This window comes from Ascaphus truei, chromosome 1, assembly GCF_040206685.1.
Source record: "Ascaphus truei isolate aAscTru1 chromosome 1, aAscTru1.hap1, whole genome shotgun sequence".
NCBI lineage: Eukaryota > Metazoa > Chordata > Amphibia > Anura > Ascaphidae > Ascaphus > Ascaphus truei.
This window is the reverse complement of record NC_134483.1, coordinates 408,371,188-408,389,873: the sequence shown is the minus strand read 5'-3', so window position 1 is coordinate 408,389,873 and position 18,686 is coordinate 408,371,188. Positions and strand designations below refer to the sequence as shown.

Here is an 18,686-nt window from a genome sequence, read left to right as displayed (position 1 = left end):
GACCCATCGCTCCATGAACCAAGACATTCCTCAGCCAGTCTGTTCGAGGAGGGGGTCCATCTCCCATCAGAAAAATTATTGGGGACGGATTTACTGGATCCTTTCTCTCTTTTCCTGAGGCAAACAGATTCAGAACCAGGTTGAAGGAGATAAAGTCCCTGTGGTCATGGTAATAAGATACATTTATATTGTACCTATAAAAAGTTTGTTCTGCAAGTATAGATCAGAGTTTAAAAAAAGGCTATTAAAAAAAAAAAAAAAAATTACAATAAAAACACAGCTGTATAATTTTTTTTTGGTGACCTAAGCATCACGCTAGTCCAATGCTGCAACAAGAAACTATATTCTAAATCATTTCTAGGCTTAAAAAGTCAACCCTCCCTCCAGTCGCATCATTAGCTGGCATCCCCTTTAAAAAGAATGAGAATGACACAAAATAATTACCCCTTTATTCACTTTTATAATCCACGTAAAAAACTGTTACACTGTTTGAGCTACTAAACTGATGTACATCAAACGAATGCTTAACATTACTAGAACAATGTCATATTTAAACCAGTATTCAAAGTAGCTGCACTATTACACAAGCCCATGTTGCACTGATGAGAAAAAATTACACTGTACCTATATTCTCAAATGCAGAAAAAATACAAATATAGGAAAGAAAGGTAATTTTATGAAGCACGGTTGTTCGCATACTAGTACAGTATCTTTACTTGAAAGATCAGAGTAACCAAATGTTACGACTAAACTAATGGCAGGATTCACAAAGTGCCAATGTGAGGTATCGCAGCTCGATCTGGTGTTAAATCGCATCATCATTTAGTGACGCTCCCCCAGAATTTGCAAACTCATCCAGACACCCCAGCCAGGTCATATTTTAGGAACAACCAACACAAGATTGGGAATTAATCGGTTATGCATAAAAATCAGCTTTGGCTGCTGTTTCCTGAGGAGATCGTTGAGAAACACTGGTTCATAACAGCCTTTGCTGTTTGCAGCCATGTTTGAAGTAACAAAGTTTAAAGTAGCATATAGTGCTAAAGTTTAAAAGGGAGTCCAAAAGGAGTAAACAAGTGAACACCTACTGGCCCTGATTCCTGGATTTGATCTACGGTGGAAAGGAGGATATTAGCTATCCCAGACTGCACATCTCAGCACTTGTGTGATGCCGCTTTTACTGTGCACTTCTTTCTACCAGCCTCATGTCTCCAACTCTATTCATATGCCTCCATCTCTTTTACCTGCGCCCTCTGTCACTACACAGCTATACCCCCTGCACTAAAAAACACCCCTACAAATCATCCTCTCACATTCGTCTATCCATGTTTCTCATCCATGCTTCTAGGGATCTCTCTCCTAACCCTGGTCCCCGTCTTATTTCTACATGCTCTCATCCTCGCCTGCCAAATGTAACTTCTACTCCATCTGGTGTCAATGCCTGCAACCTCATACCCATCCCCTGCCACCCTCCCTCCTCTCTCCCTTTCTCCTGTGCCTTTTGGAATGCTCGCTCCCTTTCTAACAAGTTCCTCTCTGTGCATGACGTCTTTCTCTCACTCTCTGCTCCTATTTGCTATAACTGAGACCTAGATCACCAAGTCAGGCTCTGCTCTGGAAGCTGCCCTTTCTTTCTTTCTCCCACACTCTGCATCCTGATGGCAGGTGTGGAGGGGTGGGGCTCCTGCTCTCCTCTGCCGTTACTGAACCCTTCCTACACCTCCCTCTCTTGCTTTTCCCTCCTTTGAGGCCAACACTGTCCGTATCTTCTCTCCTCTCCTTGTCCACGTGGCGGTCATCTATCGCCCACCTACCTCCACTCATCCCCCTTCTGCCTTTCTCTCCCACTTTGAATCCTGACTCTCTCTCCTCAGACTCCCCTGTTCTTCTCCTTGGGGACTTCAACTGCCACATTGATGACCCCTTGCTCCCTTGGGCTTCCCGCTTTCTCTCTAACCTCTTTGTTTGGCCTTCAACAGTGGACTGGAGCCAGCACCCACAAGGACGGCCACTACACAGACCTGGTTTCCACAAAAAAAACAAAACAAAAAAAAAAAACCTCTCTGATTTCTCCAGTTCCTCTCTGACCATCACCTCATCTTCTCTCTCAGTTCTCCCCTACTCTATCTCCATCTCTGTTCTGCAGAAACCTGCGCTCTATTAACCTACCAGCCTTTGATTCCACTTTACGCTCCTCCCTCTCCTCTCTCAGTTCTGCTACAGACCCCGACAACCTGGTCAGGAACTACAACGCTGCCTTCTCTCTTGATCTACATGCCCAGCTTTCTCTCTGCTGTTCTTGCCTTTCTAACCCCAGACCCTGGCTAAATTCCCCAAAACGTGCATGCTGCATTCCTCCACTCGTTCCTCTGAACGCCTCTGGAGGAAATCTCAAATTCTCGCAGACTTCCTTCACTACAAATTTATGCTATCCTGTTTAAACTCTGCCCTCTCAGGCTAAACAAACCTGCACAAGTCTAACCCATGCCAATTTTTCTCTGTCTTTGACCCTCTACTCAAACCACCCTCAGCTGCCTCTTCTTCCTACATCTCACCTCAGGACTTTGCTGACTATTTTAAGGAAAAGGTGGAATCCATACGTCAGAACTTCCCCTTTGTTTCCGCCTTCCATCCTACACCTCTTCCCAACTCTCCTCCTGCCTTCCTTGACTCTTTTTCCACTGTCTCCGAGGAGGATGCGTCACTGCTGATCTCATCTCCCTCTACCACTTGCTCTCTTGACCCTATTCCCTCCTATCTCCTAAAACCTCTTGCTCCCTCTATAATCACTACGCTCTCCCACACATTAACTCCTCCCTCTACTCTGGTACCTTTCCCTCCTTCAAACATGCAACAGTTATATCATTACTCAAACACAATAAGCTTGACCCTACCCGTCTTTATCAACCTGTCTCCCTCCTGCTTTTTGCCTCCAAACTCCTTGAATGTCTTGTATTCTCTCGCGTGCTCCACTTTCAACACCTATTCTCTCCTAGAACCTAAATAATCTGGCTTCTGCACTGCTCAGTCCACTGAAACAGCCCACACTAAAATAACGAATGACCTCCATGCTGCCAAAGACATAGGTCATTACACTGTTCATACTACTTGACCTCTCTGCAGCATTTCACACAGTGGACCACCCTCTTGACATTCTCCATACACTTGCTATTCGTAACAAAGCTCTATCCTGGATCTCCTCTTACCTCGCTAATCATACTTTGTGTCTCTTCTGCTAACACCTCCTCTATCGATCTCTCTGTGGGGGTACCCCAGGGCTCTGTCCTGGGACCTCTTCTCTTTTCTCTGTACACACTTTCTGTAGATGACCTAATCACATCTCTTGGGTTTAAATATTACCTCTATGCTGATGAGACACAAAATTTACTTTTCAGCCCCTGACCTTACACCATCTGTACAGACCAAAGTATCTGAATGTCTCTGCGATATCATCCTGGCTGGCCCTCTGCCGACTCAAACTTAACATGGCAAAAAGCAGAGCTCCTCATACTTCCTCCCAAACCTGGCCCTACTACCTCGTTCCACATTACTGTTGGAAGTACAGCTCAACCCTGTTATAATGCGATCCGTTACAACGCGAATCAGCTTATAAACGCGATGCAGTAGGAAAAAACGAATGGCGCACAGCCAGGGAGTCAGGTGTGGAATAAAATTTTTTTTTCTTTATTGCAGCATAGTAGGAGACAAATTCACCCCCTTGGGGGACACAGACAGGGACCTCCTACGCGTTTCGGACCAACGGGTCCTTTATCACTCCTTGATAAAGGACCCGTTGGTCCGAAACGCGTAGGAGGTCCCTGTCTGTGTCCCCCAAGGGGGTGAATTTGTCTCCTACTATGCTGCAATAAAGAAAAAGTTTTTTTATTCCACACCTGACTCCCTGGCTGTGCGCCATTCGTTTTTCTACTGGACATTTCTGGATTCTGGATCCTTCTTGGCTTGCACGCCGGCAGAGGAACCCTGGAGATGACGTGAGTGGGGCTTATTGGTTTAGACTGTTATAGTTAAGTCTGACAGTTGTCATTGTGATACTTACAAGTCTACATTTGCCTACCCACTCCCACTGGTATCTCCAGGGGCTATATTATTTATATTATTGGATGTAGTTGCTGTGGGTTTGAGCACCCCAACTCTTTACCTATAAACGCGATGCAAGCATGGCTCCAAATTTTCATATTTATGAATACTTTAAAAACACTATTATTGGCTTCTTAAATACTTTATTGTACAATGCATACAATTGCACATTATTTCTAACGCAATCCGCTTATAACGCAATGTGATTCTTTGGACACAAAGCACGATGTTATAAGGGGGTTGAGCTGTACTATCATTCACCAAGTAGCCCAAGCACACTGCCTAGGGGTCACTCCACTCTCTCACATTCAAAACGGATCTAAAACCTGTCGCCTTTTCCACCGCAATATTACTAAGATACGCCCTTTCCTCTGTTGCTCGACTGCTAAAACTCTGACACAGGCACGCATTCACGCCTGTCTCGATTACTGTAACCACCTGCTGTCCGGCCTCCCTGCCTCTCATCTGTCTCCCCTACAATCTATCCTAAACGCTGCTGCCACAAATCGCTCTACTCTTTCCTAAATCTGTCTCTGCGTCTCCCCTGCTGAAATCACTCTCCTGGCTTCCTATCAAATCCCGCATCTCACACTCCATTCTCCTCCTCACTTTTAAAAAGCTTCACACTTTTGTCCCTCCCTACATCTCAGCCCTAATTTCTCGCTATGCACCATCCAGATTGTTGTGTTCTGCTCAAGGATGCCTTCTCTACCCCCTTTGTATCTAAAGCCCCAACCCACCTTAAACCTTTCTCACTGACTGCCCCACACCTCTGGAATGACCTTCCCCTCAATACCCGACTAGCACCCTCTCTAGCCACCTGCAAGACCCACCTTAAGACACATTTGCTTAAAGAAGTATATGAGTAGCACCTTGGATAATACTATACACGATACATAAAGCTTGGCCCCCTGCAGACGCACTTACCGGAACGCCCTCCTATTGTCTCTGTATATTCTATCTATCTACCAATTAGATTGTAAGCTCTTCCGAGCAGGGACTCCTTCATAAATATTACTTTTATGTCTGAAGCACTTATTCCCATGATCTGTTATTTGTATTTGTAATTTATATGATTGTCACATGTATTACTACTGTAAAGCGCTATGTATGTTAAAGGCGCTATATACATAAAGACATACAATCCAAGATAATTCATACATTACTTACTGCAGCACTTTTTCCTGGAAAGTTGAAAAAAGCATCCGGGCCATATTTCTGAGGCATGTGCTTCAACACCGACAACAATTTCACAGCATGTGGAGGCTAGAGGAAACAAGGATAAAGAAACAAGATGATTAACTAGTGACCTCTCACTGATGCCCAAGCACTCTGACACGGTTTGCCGTTTAAGGCTGCGTCCCCACTAGTGCTGAGTGGGCGGCGCTTGCCGCTTTTACTTACATAAATCTATATATGCACATCCCCGCTCATGCGGTGCGCGCGAGCACGCTCACCCACGCTTGGGTAAACAAAAACAAATTTTTATTTTATTTTTTTCGAGCGCGCTCAACTTGCCCAAAACGCCCTCACCGCGCACTTCTGAAATAACCAAGACACCCGGCGCTCATGCTTGGAGAGCTGGTGACTCCCCCGCTCAAGCATGAGCACAGTAAGCGCTAGCGGGAACACAGCCTAAGACTCCATATCCCACAGAAATGGGAACACATTCTTGTAAGCAAAACAACCAATGGTTATATTACTACTGACCCTTTTTTAATGAATAGTTGCCACAACATTTTTGTTTTGTTTTATAGGGTTACCACGGAGCGAAAAACCACTATTTTCAACTCTGGGAACCTCCCTGTTCCAGAGATATTTCCAGGTAGATTAAATCGAGGTTAAATCTCACTCATGCAAAATAAAATGGCCTCCAACTCTCAGGCCAATAGGAAGCTGCAACATTTGTCATGGCTTCCTACTGGATGGCCCTTTACATCCCCATTAAAAAACATCTCAGGAACCTGGAGAGCCCAGAGCTGAAAATAGTGTGGTTCAGTTCAATGAAGAGAGCTTATGGCCTTTCCCCAGCTAAAGGTTCTAGTGTTAATGGGTAACCCCACAACCCTTTGGGGCCATGTACACATACAGATGTGGCGAAATAGAAATTCACCCTGTGCAGCACTTTGAGCGGGTGAACTGCGGCTCAAGTGTGGTCAATATTGCCAAGTGTTCTCACGGCCCATCATTTTAACTCTGCGGGGGTTCCTGCTTCTTAATGGGACTCCTACCAGATCAGAGAGAAGCAGTCCGTCTGTCTGCCCGCACCCTTCTTACAGTAGATCGCAATATTTTTATTTTTCATGAATTGAAGCAAGGGGTCTCTGCAGCTGACACATTAATTTCAGGTCCAGGCACCCCGTTTCCCCAAGGTACAGGTCTCCCTATGGAGTGCCAGTATACGAGGCTGTTTACATGTCCCGTGACGTAGGAGATTTAAATTTGCAGGAGATACCGGCACCCCATACAAAAAACGCCACCCAAAACCTGGATACTCTTCAAAACGCCATTACGATCTGCACACACTGCATTCTACGAAATGCAAATATTTCTCTCTCAAGGGAACTCCCACTCAATGCAATCAAGCGTTTAAAAGCTTATTAAACTGCTCATTACTTAACGGAGGTAAATTAAATTAAAAATATTTTACATTTTGATTTTAGTTTTTATAGTTAACCAGAGTTTTTTTTTTTTTTTTTTTTTTTTATTCAAATTACCTCCAGACAAAATATTTCAGGACAGGAGAAATAAATATATAACAGCAGTCGATTTAGGCAAAGCAAAAAAATGAGGCTCTTCCTTTAACTCTGAACGAACAGGTTTTTCTTGAACATTTGCTTTCTGCACGATGTCATAGTACATGCTGGAAAAGGGGAATCTTATTCTTGCAACTGTAAATCCCAGAGAGAAACATTCCGTGTGCATCAGAAGTATCGTCACAGCCCGAGAAAGCAAACTCGCCCCCTAATGAATTACACAAAAACATCTGCTCTCTAGCATACAAAACCATAGGGGATACCATGGTAGACTGAGAAAAATGTCTTGTTGCCAAGTAAAGGATCGTCAAGGGTGCAGAGTACAAAATAAAGGTGCAGTCTAATGGCAACCTACAGATATTCTGATATGATCTCCACCCTTGGAAAGGGAGAGAGGGGGGGGGGGGCGGAGGGGGATACTGCATTTGTACAGCAGTCTTTTTACAAACAGAAAAAAAAAAACTATGACTTTGGCAAGAGAATTCAGGTAGAGGGTTGTCATGCCTAATCAATGGATCTCACAAATACTATGCTAAATAATTCACATGGGACTGAACTGAAATCTAATGAGATTACAAGGGTTCATTTGCACACTTTAATAAGAGCCACAACACTTGTGCACTGTATCCTTTCAGCACACATGGAAAAAAATGGACAAAGAATCTGTTGGAACAGATGTCATTTTGTCAAGAAGCATCCTATACCATACACCTAAGCAGGCTTACACAGGATAGTGGTATATGGACTCCTTAATAAGCCTCTTTATATGCAACTCATCACACAGTTTGTTCACATATTCATATGTATGAACCTCTACGCTCTTAATACAGTTTGTGCCCCTATTCAAAATTGTTAAAATCATTCCAGTAATTTGTAACTATTTTGTGAATGATAAATCTGCCGGGATATATCTGTACAGAACTCTGAATTAGAATCAGAAACATAGTATTGTTTAGCAATATCGGAATATTCATAATGTAGAAAAGAAAAAAATTCAGTATGCATCTTAATTGTAGTTCACATTTCCAGTAGCCAGTGAGAAAAATATATTTGTCCTAGGTTATACTATTAAACTAGATCATGTACTATTGTTTATTTTCATATACCATGATCGATAAAATCCTTTCACCCATGAAGAACTCGTTGGTCCATCAAAAAGGTATCACCGACTGTTAAAAACTGTCACATTTGGATTTGCAATAAAGTACCATTTATAATCTAACAAGAATGCATTTATGAATAGATTTGCTCATGTCTACTGAAAAGGACATGCAATATGAAGAAACTACAAATCATTGAAGGGGAGGGAAGTCATAAAAGTTATTAGAGAGGAATTGTGAACAGAGGTTGCTTTGAACACCCATGCTCACCCAACTAACTTAGCATGTTTCACCTTAAAATCTGTACGAGTATAGTTACAAATTTGTAGTAAATTAAAAGAACCCAACAAGAGATCAAAGATTTCTGCTACACCTGTGGCTAGAGTCCTATGGCAACCACCAATCGTTTCAATGAGCGCACATTCGCCTGATTAAAATAATGAGATAATAAAAAGGTGGCTTTGACAGACAAGAAAAATAAATACATTGAACAAAAAACAGGCTGCTAAATATGAACAGGGGGAGCGGGGAAATAAAGGGTTATATGCATTTAACTTCCCGGATCAATCAGATATGTTAAGTATTGATCATCTTACCCACTGTCCCTTTTCGCCTTGAAGTTTGCTGAAAAAGAGTTTGAGCTCTCGGACAGTGAGACTGTAGCCCGCCAAGACGCCTAACATATCCACCAAGAGATCTGCAACATGGGAAAACAGGGTGAGAGAAGGAGGTGATACTCATGCTACAAGTACAAAGCATGTGATCTTAAAAGATTATCAGACCCTCAAAAAAAAAATACATGTCAAGACTATAAGGCAACATCTAATCACAATATGTATAATCCAATTTTAAGTATTACCTCTACCCAGAAATCAGTGTATCATGTTTTCTATATAAAACCCACAACGTTTTGTTCTTTGAAAACTTGCATCTTATACCAGATTTAAAGCGCAAGTATAAACTACCACCTGAATATTAATCAAATCATACATTTTTTTTTCAAATCTGAGCCAAGGGGTAACACAGAAGTGGGTCCCTAATGCAGGTCTTAATCTCTGAACGGATTGATCAAAATTATTGTTTATAACACAAAGCACTTTCTGTATAAGGTGGCTTGCCTGTTGGTTGAAATCTAGAAACAAGTTTTGATACCAAGTTATGGTTATACCAATGGAAGTGAACTATCTCACGAAAAGCGTAGGGTAGTGGGAGTTTGACGTCTGCGGACATCTGCATAGTTTGCAGAGTCTGTTGGAGCATCAGACGAATTGTGTGGTACCTAGCGGCGAGTGAGTTACACTTCCGCATGTGCGCACGCAACTGAGGAAGCGTGCGCGACTGGTACATGGGACTTTGATGCAGGCAGAGTTGTGTAGCCCAGAAAAGGCAGTGGTATCTACAGGGACCAACCAGAGTGATGGTACACGAGGTTGAGGGTCCGGCCATCTGGGGAAGAGACAGCAGGTTTCCTGGTGTAGACATCCATTTTTTTGGGAAAGGGATCACCAATCATGCCTTCTTAATCCTGCTTGTTGTAAGTAGGTTTTCAAATTTTCCCCTACCAGAGCAGAGTTCCTAAGTCATTAACCCCTGTGTGTCACAATCTATTTTTAAGTGTATTTTATTAAATTAGTCACATTTTGGCTCATCACTAGGTGTTGGTATTTAGTATCAGTTGGTCTGTTTTGTGTTTATTGTCTTTTTGTCAAGTTTGTATTGTTTGTCATATCAGCAGTTTTACAGTTATACACTATGATTAGTTGACTCACAATATGTGGAAAAAAAGCCTATCAAGAATTATCTGAAGACCACTAGTTCGACAGGACATTTTATATGGTCAGGTTTTTTCACTGTGTAAATTGGGTTTGTTTTAGGCGCCGGATCATTTTTTGTTGTTTATACCATTGAAAAGATTAATATTTTTTTTTGTTTTTTTTAAACCAGCAAAGAAGTGCAGTTTTTCCCACACATCAGTGGATTTAGAATGACCATTGCATAAGGTTCGTTAACTTTCCAAAATCTGGTTTCTAACCCAACCTTGATCCCAGCAATTTGGGGATTACAGCATATTCCCATAAAAATTATTATTTATTTTATTTTCATTTATAAAATGCCAAAAAGTGCCAAACTACCAAAACACTGGGTGCATTGTTTATTCAGTGACATCTGGCAAATGTGTAATTGGACAGTACAACACCGTCTTAAAAGCTATAAAATGGGCTATAAAACAGAATGTATAAGTAGATCCTATTTTTACTTTGATGATAAACATTGATACGAGGCTACAAAGGTTGTCAAATAGTTATAATTAAATTGTGTAATGCAGTTTTGGATAGACAGGTCCTAAAAGATGTCAACATAAATGACAAGGCTTACCTGCAATCATGCCATCAACTTTATCAATCCTTTTCAGTACTTGTTCAACTAAACCCACTTCGGTGCAGACAAGTAAATTGCGGATGCTCTTCTTCAAGATGGCTGTAAAGATGCTCCAGATTTCTGCTTGGCAGGTGACATTACATTTGTCCAAAAGCTCGACCATGCAGCCAATGCTCTCTCCCTCTTGGATAATGAAATTCATCTCCAAATCAAACTGGCCTCCTACAAGCTGTCAAAAGAAAGATAGTTTTAAAATCATATTTCAATAACTGTTCATATTGAACTTAAGTCAACATTTGGAAGAATATTATAAAAATGTTCTCTTTAAAAAGGGTTCATGATTAGGGTTACCACATTTACGTTTTTATAATGCGAGACGCCGAAACTCCGTATGAAAGGGTGACATCATAATGAGTGGAGAATGATGAACAAATGTTTCGAGCTGAAAGGTATCTTCCGCGTGAACGCTATATTCTCTGGGGTTTTTTCCCACTTCTGCTCTTGGCCGGGCAAGACGCGCACTGATCCAACAAGTAACAGTGAGATAAAAAGTAACGCCAATAGGGGTGGGTGTCATAGTACGAGATGACCAGGCATCTATCGTAACCATTACACTCAAGTAGAAAATAGATTAGTAGAAACGATTATGTTTTTATGACTGATTTAGTCATTTTAAGTTCAGTCATTTCATGTAAAGGCGCTAAAAATACAGGACAATTATGCATCCCGAAAGACTTTTCTGGGACAAGTCAATGACATAAGGTACAATCCCGTAACTATATACAGGGTGTCTGGCAACCCTATCCATTATGTATATGATTGATGCAAACCACACAAATATGTTACTTATGTAAACCATTACAGGCATACCCCGGTTTAAGGACACTCACTTTAAGTACACTCGCGAGTAAGTACATATCGCCCAATAGGAAAACGGCAGCTCACGCATGCGCCTGTCAGCACGTCCTGAACAGCAATACCAGCTCCCTACCTGTACCGAAGCTGTGCGCAAGCGGGGAGACTATACGCCTGTTACAAATGCGTTATTTACATCAGTTATGCAGATATATGACGATTGCAGTACAGTACATGCATCAATAAGTGGGAAAAAAGTAGTGCTTCACTTTAAGTACATTTTCACTTTACATACATGCTCCGGTCCCATTGCGTACATTAATGCGGGGTATGCCTGTATATAGTTTAAGCAACCTTTTGCTGTACATTATATATATATATATATATATTAAAAAATAAATAAAAAAAGAGAATGCTTATAAAAAATACAAAAATATGGAAATACAACCGGAGCAGAGCCAGATAAAAACAGAATTGGAAATGAGGTCCGTATTCCTTGATTAGTCACTAGACTATTACTTGGCTCAGTGGTTCCCAATTCCAGTCATCAGGAATCTTCAACAGGTCAGGTTAAGGATATCCCTACTTCAGCACAGGTGGCCCAATCAGTGGCTTCGTCATTTTGACCTCTCTCCCAACAACCCTCAATAAAAATCACCCCCACAAATCCTCTATTCACACCCTCTATCTAATCCTTCCTGCTGCTGGGGATCTACCCTAAGCCTGAAGCCAGACATACACACCTGATCTCACCCACAGCTCCCTGCCACCTCTTCCCCTGTAAATGGTGTTAACCTTTTCATTTAACACTGACCAACCTTAAAACGTGAACCACAAATCAAGCATCCCAATAGCCTGCACTCATGCCTATTGTCCCACACTCACTTATACCACCCATTGTGGCCAAGCACACCCAGCTACAGCACGTATTCCCTCACCTGCTGTCGCTGTTAGTTTCCCCTCAAACCTCTTAGATTGTAAGCTCTTCGGGGCAGGGATTTCCTTTCCCATTGTCTGATTATTGCTGCACTTATTGTATTATAATTCCCTGTACTGTATTCTTTGTGAAGCACTGAGAACACTATTGGCGCTATATAAATAAAGACATACAATACAATCACCCAGTTCAACCAGTTCAACCAGTGACAGCCTTACAACTTGACTGGAGTTGGGAACCACTGACCTAGATCACTATATTTGTAGTAGATTAAACCTATGCTGCATCACAATAATATGCATGTGTGCGTAAATGTTTTCTTTAAGGTGTACGTGTGTTAGTTTATACATACAGTTGAGACCTAGAACCACATTTGGAGACGCCATCAATGTAGGACAGCTGCTTTAAATCTGACGGTAATGGAAATAGTTTGTAGGGCGGGCAGAAAATAACAAACGGCGGGATCAAGTCTGCAGCCGGCGTCCCCGATTCCTTAACAGGCAACCGTTAATTATTATACCGTGAATTAAATGAGACAAGAGCGGCTAATCATTAAGGAACCGAAAAACGGTACGGCAATTATCAAACTAGCAGATAAAAGCGGAGCGATTGTAATCCAGGGTATCCATAATCTCAAAGATGAAGTAACGAGCCAGCTAACCAATACTTAAAAGATGAACCAAGGGATAAAACATCTAATATTACCACCAAAATAGAACGTATTAGAGAAGCGGTTGAAAAGCTCACACTATATTCAACACTAGCTGATATACCCGGCGTTGCCCGGGATGTAAATGCGTAATAGGTAGTATTATTTATAAATGGTGGAACAATAGGTTGAGTATTTGTTGGAAAGGTTGGATAATAATGTTGAAAAGAAAGATGGAAGAAAATGCAATACGATGTTGTATAAAAATGGTTTATTTTAAACACACCACAGTACAATGTATATTTTGGTGACATAAGTGATGTAAAAATGTGAGGCGTGTGTCCTGCTAGGGTGTGAGCGTGTGTGAGGCGGCGGGTGGGTGTTCAGTACGGGTGGCGCGTGGGTAGTGAGTGCTGGCTGTGGGTCGGGTCCTGCTAGGGTGTGAGGCGGCAGGTGTGTGGCGAGTGCGGGCGACAGCTGGTCAGTGATGTTGTTGCGTAGAGGCAGGAGGCGGCAGGTGTGTGTCGAGTGTGTGGGGTGGGTGAGAGGCGGCAGGTGTGTGTCGAGTGTGTGGGGTGGGTGAGAGGCGGCAGGTGTGTGTTGAGTGTGGCGGGTGTCTGTTAAGTGCGTGCGGCGGCTGTGTGGCGCAGGGGTGTGAGCGGGGGTGCGGGGGGAGGTAAGCGACAATGTATCATGTGGCCGCTTGCTCCCCCTTCCCCCAGTGTCTGCCAGTCTGTCCCCCCCCCCCCGAAACCTTCCGTCGGTTGTGGGGCGCGTGCATGCGTCGGCCGCTCCCTCACCCGTCCATCCGCCCGCTCCCTCACCCGTCCGTCCGCCCGCTCCCTCACCCGTCCGTCCGCCCCCTCACCCGTCCGCTCCCTCACCCGTCCGTCCGCTCCCTCACCCGTCCGGCCGCTCCCACATGGTTCTGAGGCGGGAGGCAGCGTGTTGTGGCCGCTCCCCCGCTATGTCCCGGGCGCTCGCTCCGCTCCCCCGCTATGTCCCGGGCGCTCGATCCGCTCCCCCGCTGACTGTAGCGGCCGGGGTGTGAGCTTGGAGGCGATGCGGGAAGGGACACGGGGGGGAGGGGTGGGGGTGAGTGAGTGTGTGTGTGACCTTTGGCCCGTCACTCCGCCTCAGGCCAATGAGAGGTGTGCCGGGGCAGGCAGGCCAAGGGAGCCATCTCATTGGCCTGAGGCGGAGTGACGGGCCAAAGGTCCAATGTGATTTCCCCTAGGGACAGAGGACAGACAGACAGACATACAACGGTTTGACAAATATATAGATAGGCTGTAGAATACATTTCTGGCATACACAATATTGTTTTTTTCCGATTAAAGATTCTTGTAAGAGACGGATGTCCAGTGGAGCTATGAATGTTTTTTTCCCTCTAGCTCTTCCGTTTTGTGAGTTTTCCCTTCGGCTGATGGGAACTCTTATTCTTATAGCTTGTTTTGGTAAGACCGACGTGATTTTGTAAACTTTGTGTGGAATATTCTGATTTAAACACATTGCTGTGTAAATGCACTTCATTCTCACTAGAATTGATTACTTTGAAGTTTTAGGAGTGCTGGGAATTGTACTGTAAATCGTTACTTTTGGCTATATTATGGACTGCTTACTTTATATTATTGTAGAGAAGATTGTCCGTGGGGACCAAAAACAGAGCACAGCTGCAAAAAGTGAGTTTTATCTGCGTGTCACCACGTATACCATGGATTAAAGGTATTTTTTAACCTCTCCTGCTGGTCTCTAGTCCCCATTTTTTGCAGCTGTGCTCCGTTTTTGGTACCCACGGACAATCTTCTCTACTGTTGAATCGCGTGATGCACACAACAGATGAACTGCTACATATGAGAGTACTCCTTTGTCTCTCTTTATGGTTGGGGAGATTGAGACCTTCAAATAGGTGCTACTCCAGGGTGACCTTCCTAGTGGTATACCTATACAGGACTTACATTGAATCAGACATTAGTCTGACACCACTATATGGACTGTCAGTATTTACCCCATAAGCAGTTTATATGCATCAGGTCCCGAGTCTCCCTACATTTCATCGAAGTTCATCCTAAACCTACAATATCATTACTTAAGTATTTATGGATATACATGTTCCCTTGTTCTACTGAACACCGATTTTTGGATTTGGTTCCTACATACATTCTTTATATTATTGTAAGCTATGGCCAAGATTCACTAAACTCCTGAACGTCACATCGTAGCTTGATTCCTTGTTAAGTGCCACTGCCTGGAATGACAGGAGCAAGTTCTTATATCCCCTTATCAAAGCTTTGTTAATCTTCCCTATGGCTCTAGTTCTACTTCACCCCCATACGCGAGTCTTAAAATATTATTATACTTTAAGTCTGTAAATAACATGTACATTTAGTTCCTCTAAAAGATCAGCAACCATGTTACCAATCCTGAAGGGTGGTAAAAAATGAGGTGCTTGTTTAACATAAAACTGGTACCAAATGAGACTTATCAATCTTAAAATGCCCACTAGCAGAATTAAAAAACAAGTTAAGAAATAAAAAGCATATTAAATTAAAACAAAGGCAGGAAAAAAAAATAAAAACCTCACACTTCATTGATGAAAACTTTAGCACTGGTAATAACAAAAAAAAAAATCCACCACAGACTTTAATGCCACATTAAACCTTACTAATGTGGCATGAAGCTTATCAACCTTCAAAATACAAGATTTGTTTCTGAGGACAAGGATCATAATACAGGCTTCAGCGGTGGCTTGTTTTCATCCGAGCAGCAGGGTGCATTTTAATAGCCATGCAGTGCAAAAATGTAATCTTCCCAATGTCAGCATAAGTTATGAATATCTGAGCAGTCTAATGCACCTTACTTGCCATGAAATGCTAAAAATGTAATATTATTACTTTTTTATGGTTGTACTTTTTGAATAATGTAGCCTCTAAACTGATGTAGTGTCTCTTTGCACTGTCGCATGGTTTGGTCTCCTACATTGAACACTGTTTTTCACAAATATGAATTTTAAACCTATGGCCTACTTATGGTGAATCACAACTAACCCCCACCTATATACAAAAAAATTCTCTGCGCCTAGGATAGGATAGGATAACATGTAAAAAAAAAGCATGGTATTTTCCGCCACAAAAAGAACGAGAGATCTGGGCTAAGTCATTTGTTTATGAATTTTTGCAATACTACAAGGCCATCAGCAGGTCAAGGGTAAGATTCACACATCGCAATAGCCTCTAAGTGTGCATTGAATATTTACGTGAATGCCAGATAACTCACAATAGCAGGTATCCCGCTTTTGCAAATCGACTCCAAAGTAACGTGATCCTAATAAAGCCGAAGTACACCTATTTGCCCCTTTCAAATAGCAGACTACATGGTAATATGTTTTTTGAAGGGCCATCCAATAGGAAAGCATGCTTTAAACTGGTTTCAGTCCTACCTATCAGGTAGATCCCAACATGTGTCCATCTCAGGCTCTAACTCCAACCCCCTAGATATCACCGGTGGCGTCCCGCAAGGCTCTGTTCTGGGGCCCCTACTCTTGTCAGTGTTCATTAATGATCTTCCCACAGCTTGTAAGGAAGCCTCAATACACATGTATGCAGATGACAATCCTATATGCACAAAGCCATAGCCTCTCCGACCTTCAACACATACTTCAGTCTGACAGACTCGAAAACTGGATTTCCCAAAACAAACTGTTTTTAAACACTGACAAGACCAACAATGGTATTTGGGACCAAGACTAAAATTTTAAAGCTCCCAGTGACTGAGCTCCACATCAGAACCAGCGCTAAAACCACCCTAACTCCTGTTACTAGTTTTAAATACCTGGGCATATGGTTTGACTCCCATTGAACATTCAGGATGCACATTGATACCCTGACATCCAAAACCTATGCCAAACTAGGTGTACTTTACAGGAACAAATCCTCCCTAAGTCTGCTGGTCAGAAAGTGTATTGCACAGCAGATGCTAATGCCAATTATAGACCATAGAGACATTGTATATGGCTCAGCACCCCAAACCCACCTTAGCAAACTTGACACCCTCTACAATTCAATATGCAGTTTAGTTCTCCAATGCAACTACAACACACATCACTGTGAAATGCTCAAAGAACTAGATTGGTCATCACACGAGTCTAGGCACAAAGTTCACCTTTCCAGTCTTGCCTTCAAATACTTTCTGGGCAAGCTACCCATCTATCTGAACAAGCGCCTCACCCTTACCACATGCAGCACTTATCTGAGATCAGTCTCCAAAATACTGTTCATGGTCCCAAGGCTCAACTAAGTATCCGGCCGCTCCTCTTACTGTGCACCCCAAAACTGGAACAACCTACCGGAGACTCACATCCACCACCATTTTAAGTTCTTTCAAAACTAAGGCTGTCTCACATTTTCATTTGGTCTGCAACTGTTTCATAAGCCTATAATATATACAGGCATACCCCACATTAACATACGCAATATGACCATAGCATGTATGTAAAGCGAAAATGTACTTAAAGTGAAGCACTACCTTTTTCCCACTTATCGATGCATGTACTGCAATAGTCATATACGTGCATTACTGATGTAAATAACGCATTTGTAACAGGCTCTGTAGTCTCCCTGCTTGCGCACAGCTTCAGTACAGGTAGGGAGCCGGTATTGCTGTTCAGGATGTGCTAACAGGCGCATACGTGAGCTGCCGTTTGACTATTGGGCGATATGTCCTTACTCGCGAGTGTCCTTAAAGTGAGTGTCCTTAAACCGGGGTATGCCTGTATTTTCTTTAACTGTGCATGCAATGTCTTGTATATAATATATACCCTTTTCATTTATGTAACCATGTATTATTTGTCTTAACTCTTGAAATACATAATTGAAAACGAAGGGTAACTCTCAACTGTATTACTTCCTGGTAAAACATTTTATAAATAAAAATAAATAGGAAGCCGTCACGGGAGACCAGTATTTTCACACCGAAACCACCCGGATCACTAGCACCAGACAGGACAAAGTTGTAGAATAAAATGGGGTTTATTCTGGCACGCCAGCAGACAAAAAAAGCTGTACAAAACACGATACAATGCCAAATGGGGGCCTGGGGAGTAGAGTCTAGCCTTGCTAGGTGCAGGGGCCTGCTTCAAGAAGGCTTGCCCTGTCCGCTTCTCGTCCAGGATCTCAGAGTGCTGATAACACACAGCAGCACCTCTGAGATAGCTCTCCGGCTGATCACTGTAAAGATCAAACTCCTTCACAGAATGTCTCTCAGTGTCTCAGATAGTCCTCTGAGGGTAGTTCTCCACACTCCTTACCAGAATGTTTGTCTGTTAGCCTCTCTTGCTCTCAGAGGTTCTCTGAAGGTAGTACTCCACACACTCTTTCCCAGAGTATCTCTGAAGGTTCTCTGAGGGAATCTCCACACTACTTCCCAGAGTGGTTCTGTCTGTTAGCCTCTCTTGCTCTCAAAGGCTCTCTGAAGGTAGAACTGATTCTCTGATCAGCAGCACCCCTTATATAGCTCTCTGTGGCTATCCTTTACATGGGAGATTCTACTAGACAATCAAAGCACAGATTAAGTTAGTGCCACAACAGCCAGAGGGTATGCTAAAACCCATCCCTGATTAAATTAGAGAGTCTGTGCAATACATTGCTCTTACTCCCATATCTGATGGGCAGCCTTTCACCTCCCCCCAGGAGTCCTGACACCTATCTGTCCCTAATCCTATCAATTCTATAGAAAGCTTCAACCAAGTGGATTGCATTCTCCATAGAAATGATAGTAAGAATGGAATATCTCATTTGCTTTCTGGCAGGGCCGACACAAAGCACATTTACAGAAGAATGTTGATTCACTAAACTGTGGGATTGCATTTACAGGTAATAACAAATATAGACTTTGAAATACATTTTTACAGACAT

General features: G+C 42.7%; 1 protein-coding gene across 1 annotated transcript in view; it reads right to left on the bottom strand.

Moving 5' to 3' along the window:
• LRBA (LPS responsive beige-like anchor protein) overlaps positions 1 to 18,686 on the bottom strand; it is a 608,431-nt gene that overhangs the window by 539,016 nt on the left and 50,729 nt on the right. The window contains exons 2-4 of the mRNA XM_075613691.1: positions 10,331 to 10,562; positions 8,551 to 8,651; positions 5,269 to 5,364 (exon numbers count right to left, since the gene is read on the bottom strand). Coding sequence (XP_075469806.1) covers positions 5,269 to 5,364; positions 8,551 to 8,651; positions 10,331 to 10,562 — 429 coding nt within the window. The remainder of the gene's footprint in view (positions 1 to 5,268; positions 5,365 to 8,550; positions 8,652 to 10,330; positions 10,563 to 18,686) is intronic.